Genomic DNA, 17,465 nt, shown 5'->3' with positions numbered 1-17,465 from the left:
GTCCAAATCTTGAGCTGCGCCGGGTAGAGAAGCTGGAATCTCTGTTTTCGTTCGTAGAGAGCCGAACACACAGGAGAGAAGCGCCTCCGGCGTTCCTGTAGTGCAGGGGAGTAGTCCTGGAACAGGCACACAGGGGTGTCATCAAACGACAAGGTATTCCTCTTCAGCCTGTACTGTCTCATTAACTCAGCTTTAACAGCCGAGTTATGGATTTTGAAAATAGTGACTCGAGCCCGCTCTCGATCATCAGAGCGCCGGCCCAGGCGGTGCGCGCGGTCCAACCGCAACGGTCCCACACCAGTCGGGAATGGTAGCGCTGCTTGGAGCCAGGATTCCAAAGTAGAAAGAAGTCGGGCGTCAGGGACCGTCTCCGGGAGACCCACCAGGCGCAAGTTGTCCCGCCTCGAGCGATTCTCGAGGTCCTCCAGCTTGTCGGCCTGACGCTGAAGCTGCGCCTTCATGGATACCAAATCGGCAGCGGAGGCCGAACACGTGTCCTCAACTCCCGAGACGCGGCTCTCCAGCTCGCCCGTGCGCCTGGTGGTCTCCCCCAATAGGGCTTCAAGCGAGGTTAACTGGCTCGAGAGGTGATCAAATCGGGAGTCAAGAGCTCGCACCACCGAAGCCGAAAGCGCTGCAATATGTGCCTCAGACAGGGGGAGCGCGGAACCCAAATCCCCCGCCGCCATTTTAGGATCAGGTCGCGCAGAACGAGTCTCCCTGTCTTTAGTGGCATGACTCAGTTTGCTACTCATGACCGGGCTAGTCTGCTGCACAAACCGGTCCATGCACGATCCCAGAGGTCCTGAAATGCGCGGGCCAACAAAAACAAGTAATTTCAGGGTATGAGAGATTCGGGGCCCCGGAGCACGAGTAAGGCACGTCTCACTCGGCTCAGCACATCACGTGACTCCTCCTCAATGTAGGGTATAAGATGCTTCCTTTTCTTAGGAGTACCCTTGTTGTTCGACTCGTGGATTATTGCTAAAAATAATTTTTTCTATAGAGGAGGGGGGTGATTGGCCCCAGGTGTCAAATATACCACTGATTAAGTCCTAGACTCCTTTCACTAGTCCTACGCTGTAGCAGTGACTGAAAACCTCATAAGAGAACACAGGGTCTTACTTCTTGCTGCTTTCCACAAAAATGATAGAAGTACCACTACTAACCCTGAGAATCACTGAAGTTGAGCAGTAGCTTTCTTCCCAGAGCTGTCTAACTGAATCCACTTACAGTAGCAAATTTCAACTACCATCACTGAACTAGGTAAGCTTAGTTATTTTAGCTGAGATTGCAACTCTAGGTTTTCCTGCAATTTTGTAGCTACAAATCTTCCATTCTTTAACTTTTCTTGAAAGTTTTTAGTGGGTCTAATTATCACTAAGCAACCCCATAAAATATAATCAGAAATTGAAGAAGGACCTATTAGGTCCCAAAAGCTCTGGTACATTGCTGATCCAATTAAAAGAATGACAAAAGCAAAGAAACTGCATAGCTACTAGAATTCTATGTCATTTGACAAATACCCATATTTCAAAGATCTGCAGGAAATATATGTATTGGCCTACAAATTCTAAATTGAAAAGCTAAAAAAACATGTATTAACATGAAAAAAGTATTGAACAGCTTATGAGAGAGCCAGGATGTGAAATTCCTAAATTCTTACATAAAGAAGTGCAATTACATTAATACCTAAGAAATCTTAAACTGTATTCAGCCTTAATGAATAAGGACAGTCCCAAGAAATCCAAATGGGAGAAAGAATACTAAAACAAATATGGTCCATAGTAAATCAACATACAGAACTATATACATTACTTTGACTATTTCAAATGGCTCCCCATTTTTTACTTTCTGCAGAGTTATTAAGTAGTGGAATTTGGGGAATTTCTGACATTCTTTGCAAAAGGTATTTTGCTACTCTTTTACCACTATTTTGTCCTTACCTAGATTCACGAATCCGCCAAACATTACTGGTCAAATTCGTTATCAGGTCTTGAAGAATTTCTACCATATACTTATCAACCTGGAAATAAAAGCAATGCATTATTAATTCTCTTTGCAGTTTCAGGAGGGGCATGGGAGAAGTATCTGCCCCACCACATCACCTTACAAGTACTTTATTAGTTCAGTGGTTCTAATAGACATCACAACTCAAACACAAAATCTTGAAACAAATGGTTCTTCCCATCATCCTATCCCACCTAATACAAAATATACACTTACACATTTGTTGGTAAAATTTAGGTCTCAGGAGCAAGGCATTTTCCAAATACGTACTTGGCCCAACTGGATAAATCATTGAGTCAGTACTTATAATGATCTCTATTTATAACAGTGTTTTAGCAACAAGCATCATTAACCAATGCCTACTATCACTAAAAATAATATCTTAAATTATAAAAGGGGCAGACCTAATTCAATTGGTAAGATTATTAGAATTATTTACTTTAATCTGAGTTGCAGGTATCTTGTGAAATTTTTTAAGTAGTAAAGAGAGATTTTAATATCCAAGTTGATAACATATCCAGCAGTTTTTCCAATATATGACAGACTTCAGGGTGTTACAAGGATTCTGCCCTCCTCTTCTCTGGGATGTATATACATATATCTTTAGGTTTTCAAGTCTTTTCTCATACATCTTCTGGTGCAGACCCCAAACCATTTTGGTTGCTTTCCTTTGAATTGTTTCAAGTCTTTTTACATCCTTAGCGAGATACTGCCTCCAAAACTAAGGGCTCCTTTTACAAAGGTGCGCTAGCCGCTACCGCCTCCTTTTAAACAGGTGGTAGTTTTTCGGCTAGCACGCGCTAATCTTGTGTGCGCGCTAAAAATGCTAGCGCACCTTCGTAAAAGGAGCCCTAAACATAGTACTCTAAACGTACAGGTAAATAATCACATCCTTTCGGCTGGTCTGCCCCCTTAAACCTAGTATCCTTCTGGCTCTGGTCATCACTTTATAAACATTGTTTCACCAGCTTCAGATTCTCAGAAATTGTCACTCAAGATCTTCCTTTTGGTCTATGCACATCAGCCTCTCGCCCCCCCCCCCATCCCCATCACATATAGCTCCTTCAAATTTCTCCATCTTAAGTAACATCACTCTGCACTTCTTCACATTAAAATATTAACTGCCATTTGGAGAGTTAAGAAACATAATACCTAATGGGGGCTGTGTAACAGGCGGTTGGGACAGAATCCCTTTTATACAAAACGTTTGAGTTTGCTAAAGTTGAAACAAAATATTGATATAATTTAGGAGTGTGGATTGTAGGCGGGATTAGCTTACCAATAAAAAGACCCAAAATATTGCAGCAACTGCAAAGGCAGACATTGCCTTTTTACAGGAAACCCCTCAACCAATAAAAAAAAAAGAAAAAACACGCCAAGATGAAAGTTGGCTGGGTGGCAGAATATGTTGCCACACTAGCTCAAGGGGGGGAAAAAGGGAGGGCTACTATTTCATAAATATATAGCAGATAAAGTTGGATTTCTAACAGCAGACATGGGAGGAAGATGTGTATCATTTCAGGTTTTTATAGCACACAGGGAGGTTTATACTGGGAAGTATATAGTCCCTTAATGAATTTCACAAAAAGTTTTTTTTAATAAAAACTTAGTTTCCTCTCTAATGTAAATAAGCCTCAAACAATGGGTGGGGATTTTACTTTATTTTTTTCCCAAATCTTTATTCATTTTTCCATCTTACATCAAGTACACCATATTATATCAATTGAATCATATACATTACTTGAAATTTTCCATATATCATAAATACATAAAAATATCTCCCTCCCCCACGGGATCCTGAAATGGATAAATCTTCCAATCCAAGGCAGGAAAGGATGAACTCCTCTAGGGGACTTCCTAACCTCTGTCATCTCTTAGGCCTTTTTGATGTAGGGAGGGTCTTGAAGCTCAGTGAAAAAGATTGCACACATTTATCTAGGGCTCAGTCAACTCAATCTCAGATAGATTACCTTTTAGTCTCCAGGACGTTGCTGTCCTCTTTTGCCAAAGTAGAGATTGGTTCATATGTGGTATATGACCACACATTTGTGCCCACTGGGGATTGGGCAATGAGTACATAGATGGATTTTTACATTGATCTTCAATTTCAGAAAAGACTGCTGGAGGACATAAGAACATAAGAATTGCCATACTGGGACAGACCGAAGGTCCAACAGTGGCCAACCCAGGTCCCAAGTGTTTAGCTAGTTCCCAAGTAATAAAAAAGATATTATGCTGGTTATCCTAAGAATAAGCATTGGATTTCCCCAAGCCATCTTAATAGTGGCCTATGGACTTCCCTTTTAGGAATTTATCCATACCTTTTTTAAAACCTGCTAAGCTGATTTCACCACATTCTCTGGCAACAAATTCCAGAGTTTAATTACATGTTGTGTGAAGAAATATTTCCTCTGGTTTGTTTTAAATCTACTACTTAGTAGCTTCATCTCATGCCCCCTAGTCCTAGTATTTTTGGAAAGAGTAAAAAAGCATTTCACATCTAGCCTTTCCACTCCATTCATTATTTTATAGACCTCTATCATATCACCCCTGAGATGTCTCTTCTCCAAGAACTCTAACTGCCTTAGCCTTTCCTCATAAGGAAGTCATTCAATTACTTTTATAATTTTCGTCACCCTTCTCTATACCTTTTCTAATTCTGCTATATAGGATTGTGAGCAGGATCCTATTCTCTGCTGGAAAAACAGCAAAAGTGGTCTTACATTGGGAAGTAATAAGCTATGACACTCAGCAGCAACCTTCGAGTTCCTGCAGCATTTTCTTACGATTGCGTTTGTTTGAATATTGTGCCAGGCAGTAGGATTTGTTTAGCACGTACCGCAAGTACAGATATTGGCTTGTTTTTTTCTTGCAATTTGGTGCCATCTATTGGGCTATTCTTTACACCCCTGAGGAAGGCTCTTTTGGCCGAAACACGGACTGTGTTGGGGGTCCAGTATACACTTCATTACAAAGGACTTTTTTATGCCTGTCACATTTTACTTCAGATTGGAAGGGTATATATTCTCTTACCCTTCCTAACTCTCTTCACAATGAATAATACAACGTTTATAGATCCTCACATTTTATGCACACGTTATATATGTGTCCTCTTGTTTTTAATTTGTTGATACTTCAATAAACTGATTTGTCCTTGCAGCGGTTTGACTAGTGTCCCTTCCCCACTTTGTCTTTGTTCCCATACTTCACATGTGGGGTCGTATTTTTCCTTTGTATTGAGTTATGCAAGGAAAACAACAGATAGGAAGATCCTTAGATTAGAATGTCAGATACAGAGCTTGCAGAGGTAATTTGAAGCTACTCATCATGCTCAATATAAATAATTGTTAGAGACACAGAGCTCAATAATCCATCAACAAACCTAGCTTACTATAGATCTCAGATAAGGTGGGCCAGACAAATATTTTGGTCTTGAAAGAACAAGGGGTAGAAGAACATTATGACCAAGATATCCAACACTTAGCAGATCTACTATCAGAATTTATATGCAACCCCCCCCACCCCCCCATAATTTAAAGAGGAAGGACCCAGCTGGCATATGTACTTAAATATTTTAGATCTGCCCAACATTCACCCAGATTTCCTGAACACTCTAATTAAACCAGAAGAGGTAGAATGGGCAATCAAACAAAGCTTGTTATTAAAGGCCCCAGGAGCAGATGGATACCAAGAGGAGTTTTATAAACTCATGATTGAGGAGATAGTTCAACCTCTATAGGAAGGATAAGGATGCTTCCTAGTTTGAGGAGTACGATGACTGGGAGAGGGTCAGGAATGTTGGTACCGGTCCAATGAAGATAATGATGAAGATCAATGCAGAGAATGTCATAGATCTTGATTTACATTGAGATGAATATGAATCCGTACCGTGAAAGGTATGCTTGGATTTAGAAGAGCGAGCATTGGTACCTTGGGATCTCAATGTCCATCGATGCTTTGATGGAGAGCTGGATTCGGTACCTTGGGCCTTGATGTGCCATGCTAGGCTGGGCCAGTACCAAGGAATTTGATGCAAACATCGGTGCCGCATGCAGCTTAAAGAAGTCACCGAGCTCCCTCCAAAAGAACTCCTTCAGTTGGTCCTGGAAGGACTGCAACAGTACTGTTGGCTCAACAGCCCATACCATCGGTGCTGCAGAATGTCAATGGGTGGGTGACCTCGATGAGGAAGCATGCCCTAAAGGAGACACAGCCTGCACAGAAGGAGATAGATGATGGTGGCGACGCTTAGCATACATCAAGGGAATCGATGCAGAAGATGCCCAAGATGCTTGTTGTGAAGAGGACTGCTTCCTAGCAAATTTATCCGATACAGGAATGACATCAGACGTCGAGGGGGGTGTTGATGCCGGTACCAATGGCATTGATTTGTCCCTGAAGGCCATGGCCAGTCTAAACAGTTGCTCTTGCTGGATGCATTGTGCCTTAAGAGAATGTTTTTGTAAAATAGAACAGCGAATGCCAAGTGTCTACTCGATGCTCCGGCCCCAGACACCGAATGCACCAGCTGAGCGGGTCAGTGATGGAGATGGGCCGTTGGCAATGAGTGCACTTTTTGAATCCGCTAGAAGGCCTCGACATGTGAGGAAAAATCTCAGTGGCAAGGTTGAAAAATGAAATGGTTGCACCATGAGAAGGAAAAACAGAGAAAAAACCACAACAGAGGGAAAAAGACTGACTGAGGAAACAAAAGAACGAGGAAACTAATTTAAAAGAAAAAAAGACAGAAGACAAATATTAAAAGTTAGATCAAAATAAAAGAAAACTAAGCTGACAAGGCAAAAAGTACATTGACTGGAAAGGCAACTCGATTTGGGCAGAGTCCAAAAACAACTTCTTCGCTCTGCAGAAAACGAAGAACTGAGGAACCTTGAGTCAATGTCGGGCAGGAAGGCACTCATACATGCAGTCTCGAAGCTTCACAAAAACAAAGAGACAGCACACTTTAGCACTGTCCATATCAGGCTCCCTGGATGGCGTCACCCACATGTGAGAATATGCTGCCTGCTTGTCCAAGGATAATGTTCAATATTTTTTTATTTGTCAGTCAGTCACTTGGGAAAGCAGATATGAGTAAGCAATAAATAGTTTGTGGGTCTAACACTTGATGCTGCAAATAACACTTGCACTTTTCCCTACACATTTGCAGCAAGCAACTGAACTCGTATACCTATCAAGGTTGGTCCTGTTCAATGCTAGCCACCTCTTCAAACCTCGCATTGCCCTTCCTTACATTCAAGATACTTACTACTGTTTTGTCTGTCACCAGCGCATTCCAGATACTAGTCATGGCTTGTCGAATCCCAATGTTGGGGTCAAACTGGTAGCGATAGAGTCGTGGTAGCAACTGTGGCAGGAAGGGGGCTAGCTGTTCTCCAGCCTTTGATGCAATCACATTAAAGCCAAAAGCTGCTCCCTGAAAGTAAGAGAAAATTATTTTTATAACTTAATTCTATATTTCCACTATATAACCCGAGACAATCTAAGAGCCATAGTATGTCCACACTTCTTAATTTGTCAACACAGTCATCTGAATCTAGATCAATTCTAAAAAGGAAAGTGTCTCCTGTGGAAGCCTTTTGTAATCCCTCTTAATATAGTAACATAGTAAATGACAGCAGATAAAGACCTGAATGGTCCATCCAGTCTGTCCATTAGTTATTCGCATTAACATACGAGATACATCCATAGAAGGAAAATAAATGAAGTTCAATATAACAAACTGAATAAGTACAAAACCAAGTAAAACAAATAACCTTTAACTTTCAAATTTAACTGCATCTGCATGCTTCAAGCTCCATATACCCCATGCCTTAGTACTTTCTAGGAGCTGGGGTAAGGTACTGTGGCATCCTGTTACTAAAATGACTACAAGTCCCTCATCACTAATGCGAAAGGGGCACAATCTTCAAGAATTAGGGACATCTTCCTTCACCACTATAATGGTTCCCCTCATCACAACTCCTTATTAATGTTTTTACATTATTCAGCATAAGGTTCCCACATCCTTTCATCGTTGCCATGAGCCACTTACTTTCACAATTATGTTTCATCTATTCCCACTACTCTTCTATCTTTGGTAGCTGCTCTCAATTCCAACTCCTGGCTAACAGCAAGTGGTTCCGCAGATCTTTATTGTTCAGCGCTAATATCTTGGAACTCCCGCTAAATCACAAGTGGCTTTTCAAAGGTGAGAGTATTTCTTACAGAGTTTCCAATGAATGCCTTTCTGTATAAATTCTTTCCGGCATCAGCACTTCACAGCCAGCTACAGGATAAGTAACCGTTTCTAACTTTTTCTTACAAAATCTACAGACAAGATGATTTACAACAAGCACTGAAAATAAACTGGTGCAACAGACATCTGTAGATTCAGAAAGAAAAAACTAGAAACAGTTACTCATCTTATGGCTGGTGGAAAACTTCTGATGATGGAAAACCTTTATACAGAAAGGCACTAAAAGGTGACACATACCAGTGGAAACTATGAAAGCATTACAACATCAGTGTGCCAGAAAAGCATTGGGAGCATGATGCTAAGAGAACTTAAGTTATGATCACTTGAGACATCCTCAACCCAACTGATAAAAAGCTGGATGTCAGAATGCCAGATAAAGTGGTAAAAGAGAAACACACCATAACAGCATTGACTATAGAGGTGTCGATCCCAAATGATTACTTGGTGAACCACATGGAGAGAGGGAAGATCCTCAAGTACCAAGAAATGCAGAAAGATATATTTCCCTTGTTTTGGATTCCACCAGCTTGATTAAAAAGAACTGGAGAAGCTGCCCATATATGTTACATCTTATTAACTCCAGAATGAAACTGTCTTTGGCTCAATGCAGGTACTACAGCAAGTGTTTGCAGTAAATTTGAGAGATTGAGATCACACTCCACATGCCCTGGGCTTAGGAGTGAGGTTCATTCCTGTCATGGTATGTGCAAAACTAACCCACTTTGAGAAATTGCCCCTGGGAAAGTGCTGCCAGTGACTGTGTAAACTCCCTCACTGCTTACCAAAATGGTCTGATCCCCCTCAAACTCCCACCAGACATGTCTAAATATATTTTTAGCCCCATAGCCTTTCTAACATTGATCAGAGCCCCCTGTGTGACATTTTAAGATAATTTAACTGAAGTAAGATATTTTTAAATCAGAATTTTGTGGTGTGTGGAGGTAGATATTTTTTATATTGTCCCAGATTTCTGATATGCTTCCCTTTCTCATTTCTGTTAATATGAAAGCTCCAGCCTCCCTTTAGCTTCCAGTAAAAATGTCTAAACTTTTTACTGAAGAGGACTTCAAAAATAAACATTCTAATGGAGAAAGCTCTCACAGAAAATGCCTCCTTAGTGTGAAGAAAGTACATTATTTCAAACAAGGAGACTGAAATATATTGGTCTAGTTAAATTATTCTGTTCCATCCACCTAACACTAGTGGGGAATCCTCCAGGAGAAGCTGTAATTCCTGAAGTACCTTCCTCCACACACATCAGGTGGGAAGAATCAAAGGATTCTTTTCAATATACTTATGAATCTTGCTGAGATTTTGAAAAGGAAAACATTGTACTTGTATTGGTTTAACTTTATATACCCCTATATACTGTCAGTAATGATTGCTACTTCCTTACTACCAATACCATCCTGTTCTCACTTGGGCTGCCAAATAATTTTCAACAATGCCAGGCCCCCTTTTTTTTGAGGCCTTTTATTGTTCCACAGACAGAAAAATTTCAGCCTATTTAATTCTGAAATGGAGAGTAATATTCATCTTAATTACAATGATACTTGTTAACAAAGAAGGGGCTATATAGGCTAAGAAAGTAGTAGGGTAATTCCTAGGTAGCTAGTAAAATCAAGCTCCACTGTAATGGGAAGAAGTGGCGGCTCTTGTCTTCTTGATTTCCCTCTAATCTTAGTAGCATAACTATTGATGTAGATTCATCCAATTTTTACCCCCAAGATTTGACAACATTCTCTACATACTCTCAGACACTCAGGGAGTGACGTGAGTGGGTCTTGTAAAATTAATTTTTATTTTGCTCTCACTTTTTTCAGGAGCAGCTCAAAGTAAGTTACAATTAGGTAGGTATTTCCCTGACCCTGGAGGGTTCACATCTACATATAATGCAATCTTGCGCTTTTCCCCACCAATAGTCATCCCTTTTATCCTCGCTGATTCTCCGACAGCCTGTGCCATGAGCTCAAGGACAAGACCAAACAGTGCGGATAAGTGGCATTCCTTAAAAGTTATGAACTTCACTCCTAAGACAGTTATGTGGCTTATGATCTCAGCCTTCTTTGTAGATGTAGTGTACAGACATGAGACATGATGTGAATAATTATTGGGCAGACCGGATGGACCATTCACATCTTTATCTGCCATCATTTACTATGTTACTATGTTACCCTAATAGGACATTACACCAGCACCTGTGCTACCTAATAATTTTATCTGCAATCCAGAAGAAGAGCTGCGATATACATATCAATCAATCTCTTGGAAGTCATTACTGGAAATGAGATTAACTAACGGCTCATTTTAGATACACTGCCAAGGTAATATCCACATGGTCAATGATTATCAGTCACTATTTAATATAACCACATCTGAAAAAGGCAACATAAAATAAGATGAAAAAGTGAATCTTATTCTCCAAAATAAGTGAAAACAAAATTATTAGGTAACATTTTGCTTTAATAGTAGAATATTTGTCTCTTATATTACACTTATTTGAAAACTGGTCCATATATCTCTCTTCTTTAGAAGGGAAGCCCTACATTTCTGAATAATACTGCAAAGATGCTGAGAGGTTTGTAGTAATATTGGCTATGGCGTTACCTTGCGAGAGTTCCACATGGCATGATGGTTAGCCAGGTTCATGAACTTGTAAATCAGGTCTGGCTGGCTGAGGTCACTAGCCAAAGCACACAGCTCCTTGTATGTAGATAGACCCTGACTTAGAAAGACAAGCAGGGAATAAAAAGCGGCTCTATAATATGTTTCACTTCATAGAGGCAGAATTTTCTATTAAAAATAAGTACAAAAAAGTCTATGATAACTTGTCAAACCATGCAAAAATACTGCTCCAGTCATACACACATGGGAATGCTCAATTCAGTATATGAACATTAATATGGGAAAAGTTCAGGAATTATTTCCAGCATTTCTGCATCAATTTTCATAATTTATAGTTTACTGTGCTATTTGTCTTTAATGGTACAGCTCCCTTTACACTCTTTTCATTTCTTGTGGCTTTGCACTGACATCTAGATCCCTTCTGAAGGGTATGGTGCAGAATATAAATGGCATTTTAAATTCACTATTTTCTTCTCTGCCCAAGGAGCCCTTTCTAACTAGAGGAATACCAGCTTCAAGGTGCACCCTTAGAATTGGACAACATCCTCTCTGGGCCTAAGAATCAGCATCTCCATTACTGACTCAGATCCAATTCACCCTGATAGATAGGACCTCCAAGTCTGGATCCCTCATGTCACAACATTACAGTCTGTGCCAGCAGCAAAGTACCTTTTCAAATCAAACAAATAGAGCTGCATTCAATGAGCCATTTAAAGTGCATAAAAATGCAGGTGTAAGATAAATAAGATCATCAGTTATCTACTCTATTCAACATAAATTTGGAAAAACTTACAGCTCTGAGTCCTGGTTTTCAACCTGTAAAGGTAAATTTATGATTTCCTAACTGATAAGAAGCGGAATGATTGAGGGGGCATATAAAATGGTGCCTGGCCAACAGCAATGCACTGACAAAGCTTCGGGGTCATCACTGTGAATTTGATTTGTATCTTCTTACTTATATCCTCTTGCCTCTGCCATAGTGAAACAGAAGTGGAAGATTTGGAATTTCCCACCAGAATCTATGCTAATCTGACTCAACCAATGCTTACTATCTACAGTACCTTTACTGTTCAGCTAAGGGGACTGCCTTGGAGTGCAGCATTGTTTTGAGTGTTGGAGCTGCAGAGGGGATGGATATTTTCCTTAGCCCCAAGGAACAGATCTGCACTGTGTGTTCTGGAATCTGTGAGCTGGTTTTGTAGCTCAGTGTAGCAGACCTAGAGAGTGCAAGGGTCCTTGCATCAGCATGTGAGATAGCACCAACTCGGACTCTGTTTGTGGATAATTGGATAACAGATACTTCAGATTCTGTAATGCTGTCAGCATATTTTGAGGAAGAAATTCAGATTTTGCAGAGAAGGTGTGATTTTGGACTAAGTTTGGCGTTTTCGCCTGCACAATAATTATGTGAAGCTTTTGGATTTTTGTCTACGTCCCAAATTATGACCCTAAATTTCCTGTAGCTCATGGTTGCCTCCCTGAAAAGATTCTTATCCACCCATTTATATCGGGGGTAACCAGTTCCTTAAAGAACCGGTTCCAGAGAAAATCAGGACAAACGACTAAAGTGAGAGAGTTGGTCTCCCAATTAAACATCCAGAAATGTATTACTGCTCTGGTTAAACATAAAATAATCACACATAGGAAGCTTGGGACCTGTAAAATCCAGGGCAAGATGTAAAATTTCCTTCCTCAACTATCCAGATCACCAGTGGGTACACCAAAGAGTATGGTAAAGTGAAACTTTAGTGAGATTTTTAAAAGCCCATCTGAATCTGTATCAGTCCTTGTTAAGGTCTTTAATTTGCCATTAACAAAGAGGACTCTCCGACAGATAGACTATATCTCATGGATTATCTGTAAAGTTCCCCTGAAGATAGCAGGACTTGCTCTAATGATAGTAGTCTGCCTTGAAACATATCCTTCATTACAGAGATGCTTCTTTCTTTTGGAACAGAATATGGATATTTCCTGATCTCTATAAGTTGCTATTTTATAACTGAGCCAGAGAGCAGGTTATTTGTTATGTTTTTCTTGAAAATGTGTTAAACTTCATTATTCTATGACTCTAAAAGACTGAGGATTTTTGTTTAGATGCTAAGGGGCTCATTAAAAAAAAAAAAAAAAAATTAAAAAAGTGGCCTAATCAAAAAGTGGTCTAATCAAAGTTGGTTTTAGATGTAGAAACATTTTTAAAATAATGTGGAATAATATGTCTCTAGAACAGCTTGCTTAAATGTCAACCTGAAAGGCAGGTAAAAAGCAGCAAATCCGGATACCAATTATGTGTGCATCAAATATGAACCCAATGGACACTAGATCAGCTAAGTAGTCCCTGGATTAATCCTATACTTTCAATTAATGAAGAGACTAGATTGCAAAAATATAGCTAATAAAATCCAATGCTGTTTGAGTACTTAGGTCAGCCAAGTTATGTTTACATTTATATTCTCCTGCTGTTTAAATTATATTGTATAAACTCACCCATCTGGAGTCTTTCCAAGTGAGGTCCCTTGAAATACTTCAGTTTCCCCAGATACTTCATGCTTTGCTCTGAAAGAACATACAGGAATCTTTGAACCAGTTTCCTAAGTACAAAACAGCAATGGTTTTTAACCCAGTCCTCAGGCTGGTCAGTCAGGTTTTCAGGATATCTATAATGAATATTCATGAAAGAGATTTGCAGACCAAGGCAGCAGTGTGTAAAATCTCTCTCACACATATTGTGGATATCCTGAAAACCTGATTGGCCAGGTGGTCCCTAAGGACTGGGTTGAAAACCACTGCTTATACAGTATTTCATGGAGCCATCAAATGCAGTTTCCAACCACAGAACAACTTTCAAAGTCACTATTAATTTCTGCTCTGTGCAGATGATACAGAAATTAAGCAATCAAATACAACAGACCTTGCATATATAGATATGAAGAGTGTAACATTAGTACGAGGGTGACCTGGTTCTGAATCCAGAGTCTGCCTTTTGTTCCTCAAGCTGGTTGGGGATGCTATTTTCAAGTTTATTTAAAATTTCTTACCCTGCCTATTGTGGGAAAAACCTTCTAGGCGGCTTACAATTTTTTTTTTTTTTTAAATTCTTTATTCATTTTTAAGCTTTCATCAAGTGTACAAAATTCATATTAACAATACTAAATAGACCACTTGAACATCTTATCAGTATACTTTATAAACATAAAAGCATCCCTCCCTCCACCCTCCCTCTAAGCCCATTATTAATTGTAAGATCATAAACCCTTCAATAGAAACCCTCCCAACACTAAGTGGTGTATAATTAATAGAAAAATGGCATTTAATCATGACAAAAAGATGTTAATGGCTCCCATATTTTTATAAAATTTTTATAATTTCCATTCTGTACCGCCAGTGATCTTTCCATTCTATATAGGTGACACAACGAGTTCCACCAGAAATTAAAATTAAGTCTACTGTGGTCTTTCCAGTTATTAGTAATATGTTGGATGGCAATTCCTGTCATGATCAATAAAAGTTTATTGTTACACGACTTACAATTTTGAAATCAAAGTTCAACATGGATATGACTGCGAGGACTAGGGGTAGAACTACAATAAAGGATAGTGGGGAAAGGGAAACACAAAAGGAATACCATTTTGCATCTCTAAGATGATCACCCTGATCCAACTGTATGAGGAGTGGGGAATCAGCTTAGGAGTCTGCATCTTTATAAAGAAAAGCTTTCAAGTCAGATTTAAACCTCTCAAGGGAGGTTTGAAGGTGCAAAGTAGCAGAGAGTGAATTCCAAAGGGTAGGGCCTTGGATGGAGAAAATGGATTGGCGGATATTTTCATAGATTATTTCCCGATAGGTTTTTGGTCTGCAGATCCGAGTGTCTGTAAAGGGGTGTAGGGTGTTGGTAGTCGTGAAACGTATGGGGGCTCATTAGTCTGTAATACAAAACTCTCCTTCTGGTTTAACAAAAGTAAGTGATTCGATGGGTGATTGGAAGCCAAAGTGATTCTTTTAGCAAGGGAGTTATGTGATCTTATTTTCATGTGTTGTGTATTAACCAAAAAGCTGTGTTCTAAATGATCTGAGGTGTACATAAGTCTTTATTTCTGATACTTGCGAGGAGGGAACTGCAGAGGATGTTAAGTGCTAGAATGAAGATTAGTGAACGAATTGATCTTATTTGCTGAAGCTTGAAAAAGGAGCACTTGACCACCTGTGACATGTGGTTAGTAAATGTAAGTTGGAGTCAAGTATTATTCTTAGGATACAAGTAGAGTCTATGACTGGAACAGGTGTATTATCTAATAGAATAGGAGTTGATGGCTTAGAGTGTTCTTTGGGTCAAATAAGATGACTTTAGATTTGTCAGGGTTTAATTTTAACTTGTGTTGAGCAAACCAATTGGTAATGGAGATGAGATTTATCAGTAATTTCAGTAGTGGTATTGGTGTTTAATTTGTAGAAAATTTGAATGTCATCAGCATAGACAAATAAGTTAAATCCTAAAGATTGTCCTAGAGTAAGTAATGTAGCTAGAAATAAATTTAAGAGTAAGAGAGACAAGGTGAAGTCCCCCCACATGGAGAAGGTAATCCTTGTAATGGTACAATGATAAAACTAAGTTTCCAGATTTAGGGAGCAAGTACAGTAAAACCTTGGCTTGCAAGTAGTGTTCTGCAAGACAAGCAAAACATTTTATTCAATTTTTTTTTTTTAATTCATTTTCAAATCTTGCAACAAGTTAAATTTAAATTTTAACTTGATATACAAGCAATGTCTTATAATACAAGTACATACATACAGTATACATGCATCACAACTGAGCCGATGGTTCTCTCTCTGACACTGCAGGAGTGTAGTGACTGTTCTAAACAAGCGATGTTTTGCAATACAAATACATATAGCATTTTGTATTAAAGTTTTTGGGTTGCGGAACAAATCATCTGAGTTTCCATTATTTCCTATGGGGAAATTCGATTTGATGTACAAGTGCTTTGGATTACAAGCATGCTTCTGGAACAAATTATGCTCACAAACCAAGGTTTTACTTTACATAAGGTTCTGAAGAGAATCATGGTCTGTAGCTTCTGGCAGAAGATTGCTGCAGCAATAAATAGCTGGTTTAGACAGAGAAGCAGCATTTTAAAATAAATTGCAGCACCCCAGAAGCCGAGAATGAAGACTCATAACACAACAGCATCAGGAAGGCTGATTCCAATTGAACAAAAAATAATTCTGAAGATTTTTTGGCCCAGCAAAGAAGAGAACAGCCAACGGATCTAGCTGAAGGAAACCAATAACCCAACAAATTATTGCAGATCATCATAGCATTTAATAAAATTTCTATTTCCTTATATTGCTATGCAACACAACAATATAGACATCAAAAGTATAAAAGAAGCATGCACATTAATCCCACTTTTAAAGCTTTAACTGGCTTGTCAATCACATTTCATCCAAACTTATGTACCTGTCTTGATTTTATTTCTTGTTTTACATTATCATGTTAAATTGTCTCTACATCAATCTCATACATAAAATGCTGTTAAGGATCTGGTGTAGGGATTGAAATTCAGCTGGACCTGTAGAGTTTATTTTTATCATTTCCCTATTATACACATTTACTACTACTACTTATCCACACACTTCACAAAGTATTCTAGTCAGATAAAATTAATATGTAGAATAGGTATATAAACTCTGTATTAATCAATTAAGATTAACCAAATTAGATCTCTTAAATTCTGTACAGCAATACATTTATTGATAGAGCCCAGACAAAAGATGCACTGCTCACTAATGTTTCTCTCTCATTTTACTATTAAGGAAAAATAGTGGTGTACACATTGAAAAGTCAGAGATTCACAGTACCTTTTCCCAGTCATGAGTGTGTCCACAAGTGTGGACACCAGCTCCTGCTGATCTTGCTCACTGCCAAGTTCATATACCAACCCAAGACCTTTGGATGCAACATCTTGGCTAAGTTCTGCAACAGATTGTGTACAATGAGTAATTATGTTTCTCTCAAATCAGTAATGGTACAGTGATACCACTATGAAGCACAAAAACAAGAAGCCCCAATGTTCCACAGAAGAAGGAGCAATCCAAAAGAAAACAAATTGTGGAGGAATACAATGTTCTTGACTTTCCTTTATTTCTTCAAGATTATCTTCGAGCAATGGTAAAAGAAGTTCACAAAAAACATATAAAAGACTACCGTGACCCGACATGGGCCGTGTTTTGGCTGACAAGCCTTTTTCAAGGGTCCAGTCAATAACTAACAGGTAGTTAGTATCGCAGAAATAATTTGCAGTCTTAAAGAGTCCGAAATTAAGATCAAGCCAAGTGCTATGTGCTGATTCGTAGTACAACTATCTTATTTTCATTTCGGACTCTTCAAGACTACAAATTATTTCCGCAATACTAACTACCTGTTAGTTATTGATTGGACCCTTGAAAAAAGCTTGTCAGCTGAAACACGGCCCGTGTCGGGTCACGGTAGTCTTTTATACGTTTGATGTGGTCTTCTTTTACCATTGTTCAAAGATATCTTGAAGGAAAGTCAAGAACATTGTATCTCTCCACG

At 39.1% G+C, this 17,465-nt stretch overlaps 1 protein-coding gene across 2 annotated transcripts in view; it reads right to left on the bottom strand.

Annotated features, from left to right (window-relative positions):
• ECPAS (Ecm29 proteasome adaptor and scaffold) overlaps window positions 1–17,465 on the bottom strand; it is a 336,957-nt gene that overhangs the window by 104,813 nt on the left and 214,679 nt on the right. For both annotated transcript variants that reach the window (XM_033926317.1, XM_033926309.1), the window contains exons 27-31: window positions 16,751–16,865; window positions 13,379–13,447; window positions 10,877–10,994; window positions 7,280–7,447; window positions 1,947–2,026 (exon numbers count right to left, since the gene is read on the bottom strand). In XM_033926317.1, coding sequence (XP_033782208.1) covers window positions 1,947–2,026; window positions 7,280–7,447; window positions 10,877–10,994; window positions 13,379–13,447; window positions 16,751–16,865 — 550 coding nt within the window. The remainder of the gene's footprint in view (window positions 1–1,946; window positions 2,027–7,279; window positions 7,448–10,876; window positions 10,995–13,378; window positions 13,448–16,750; window positions 16,866–17,465) is intronic.

Source organism: Geotrypetes seraphini, chromosome 1, assembly GCF_902459505.1.
Source record: "Geotrypetes seraphini chromosome 1, aGeoSer1.1, whole genome shotgun sequence".
Taxonomy (NCBI): Eukaryota; Metazoa; Chordata; class Amphibia; order Gymnophiona; family Dermophiidae; genus Geotrypetes; species Geotrypetes seraphini.
This window is presented reverse-complemented; position numbering and strand designations above follow the sequence as displayed.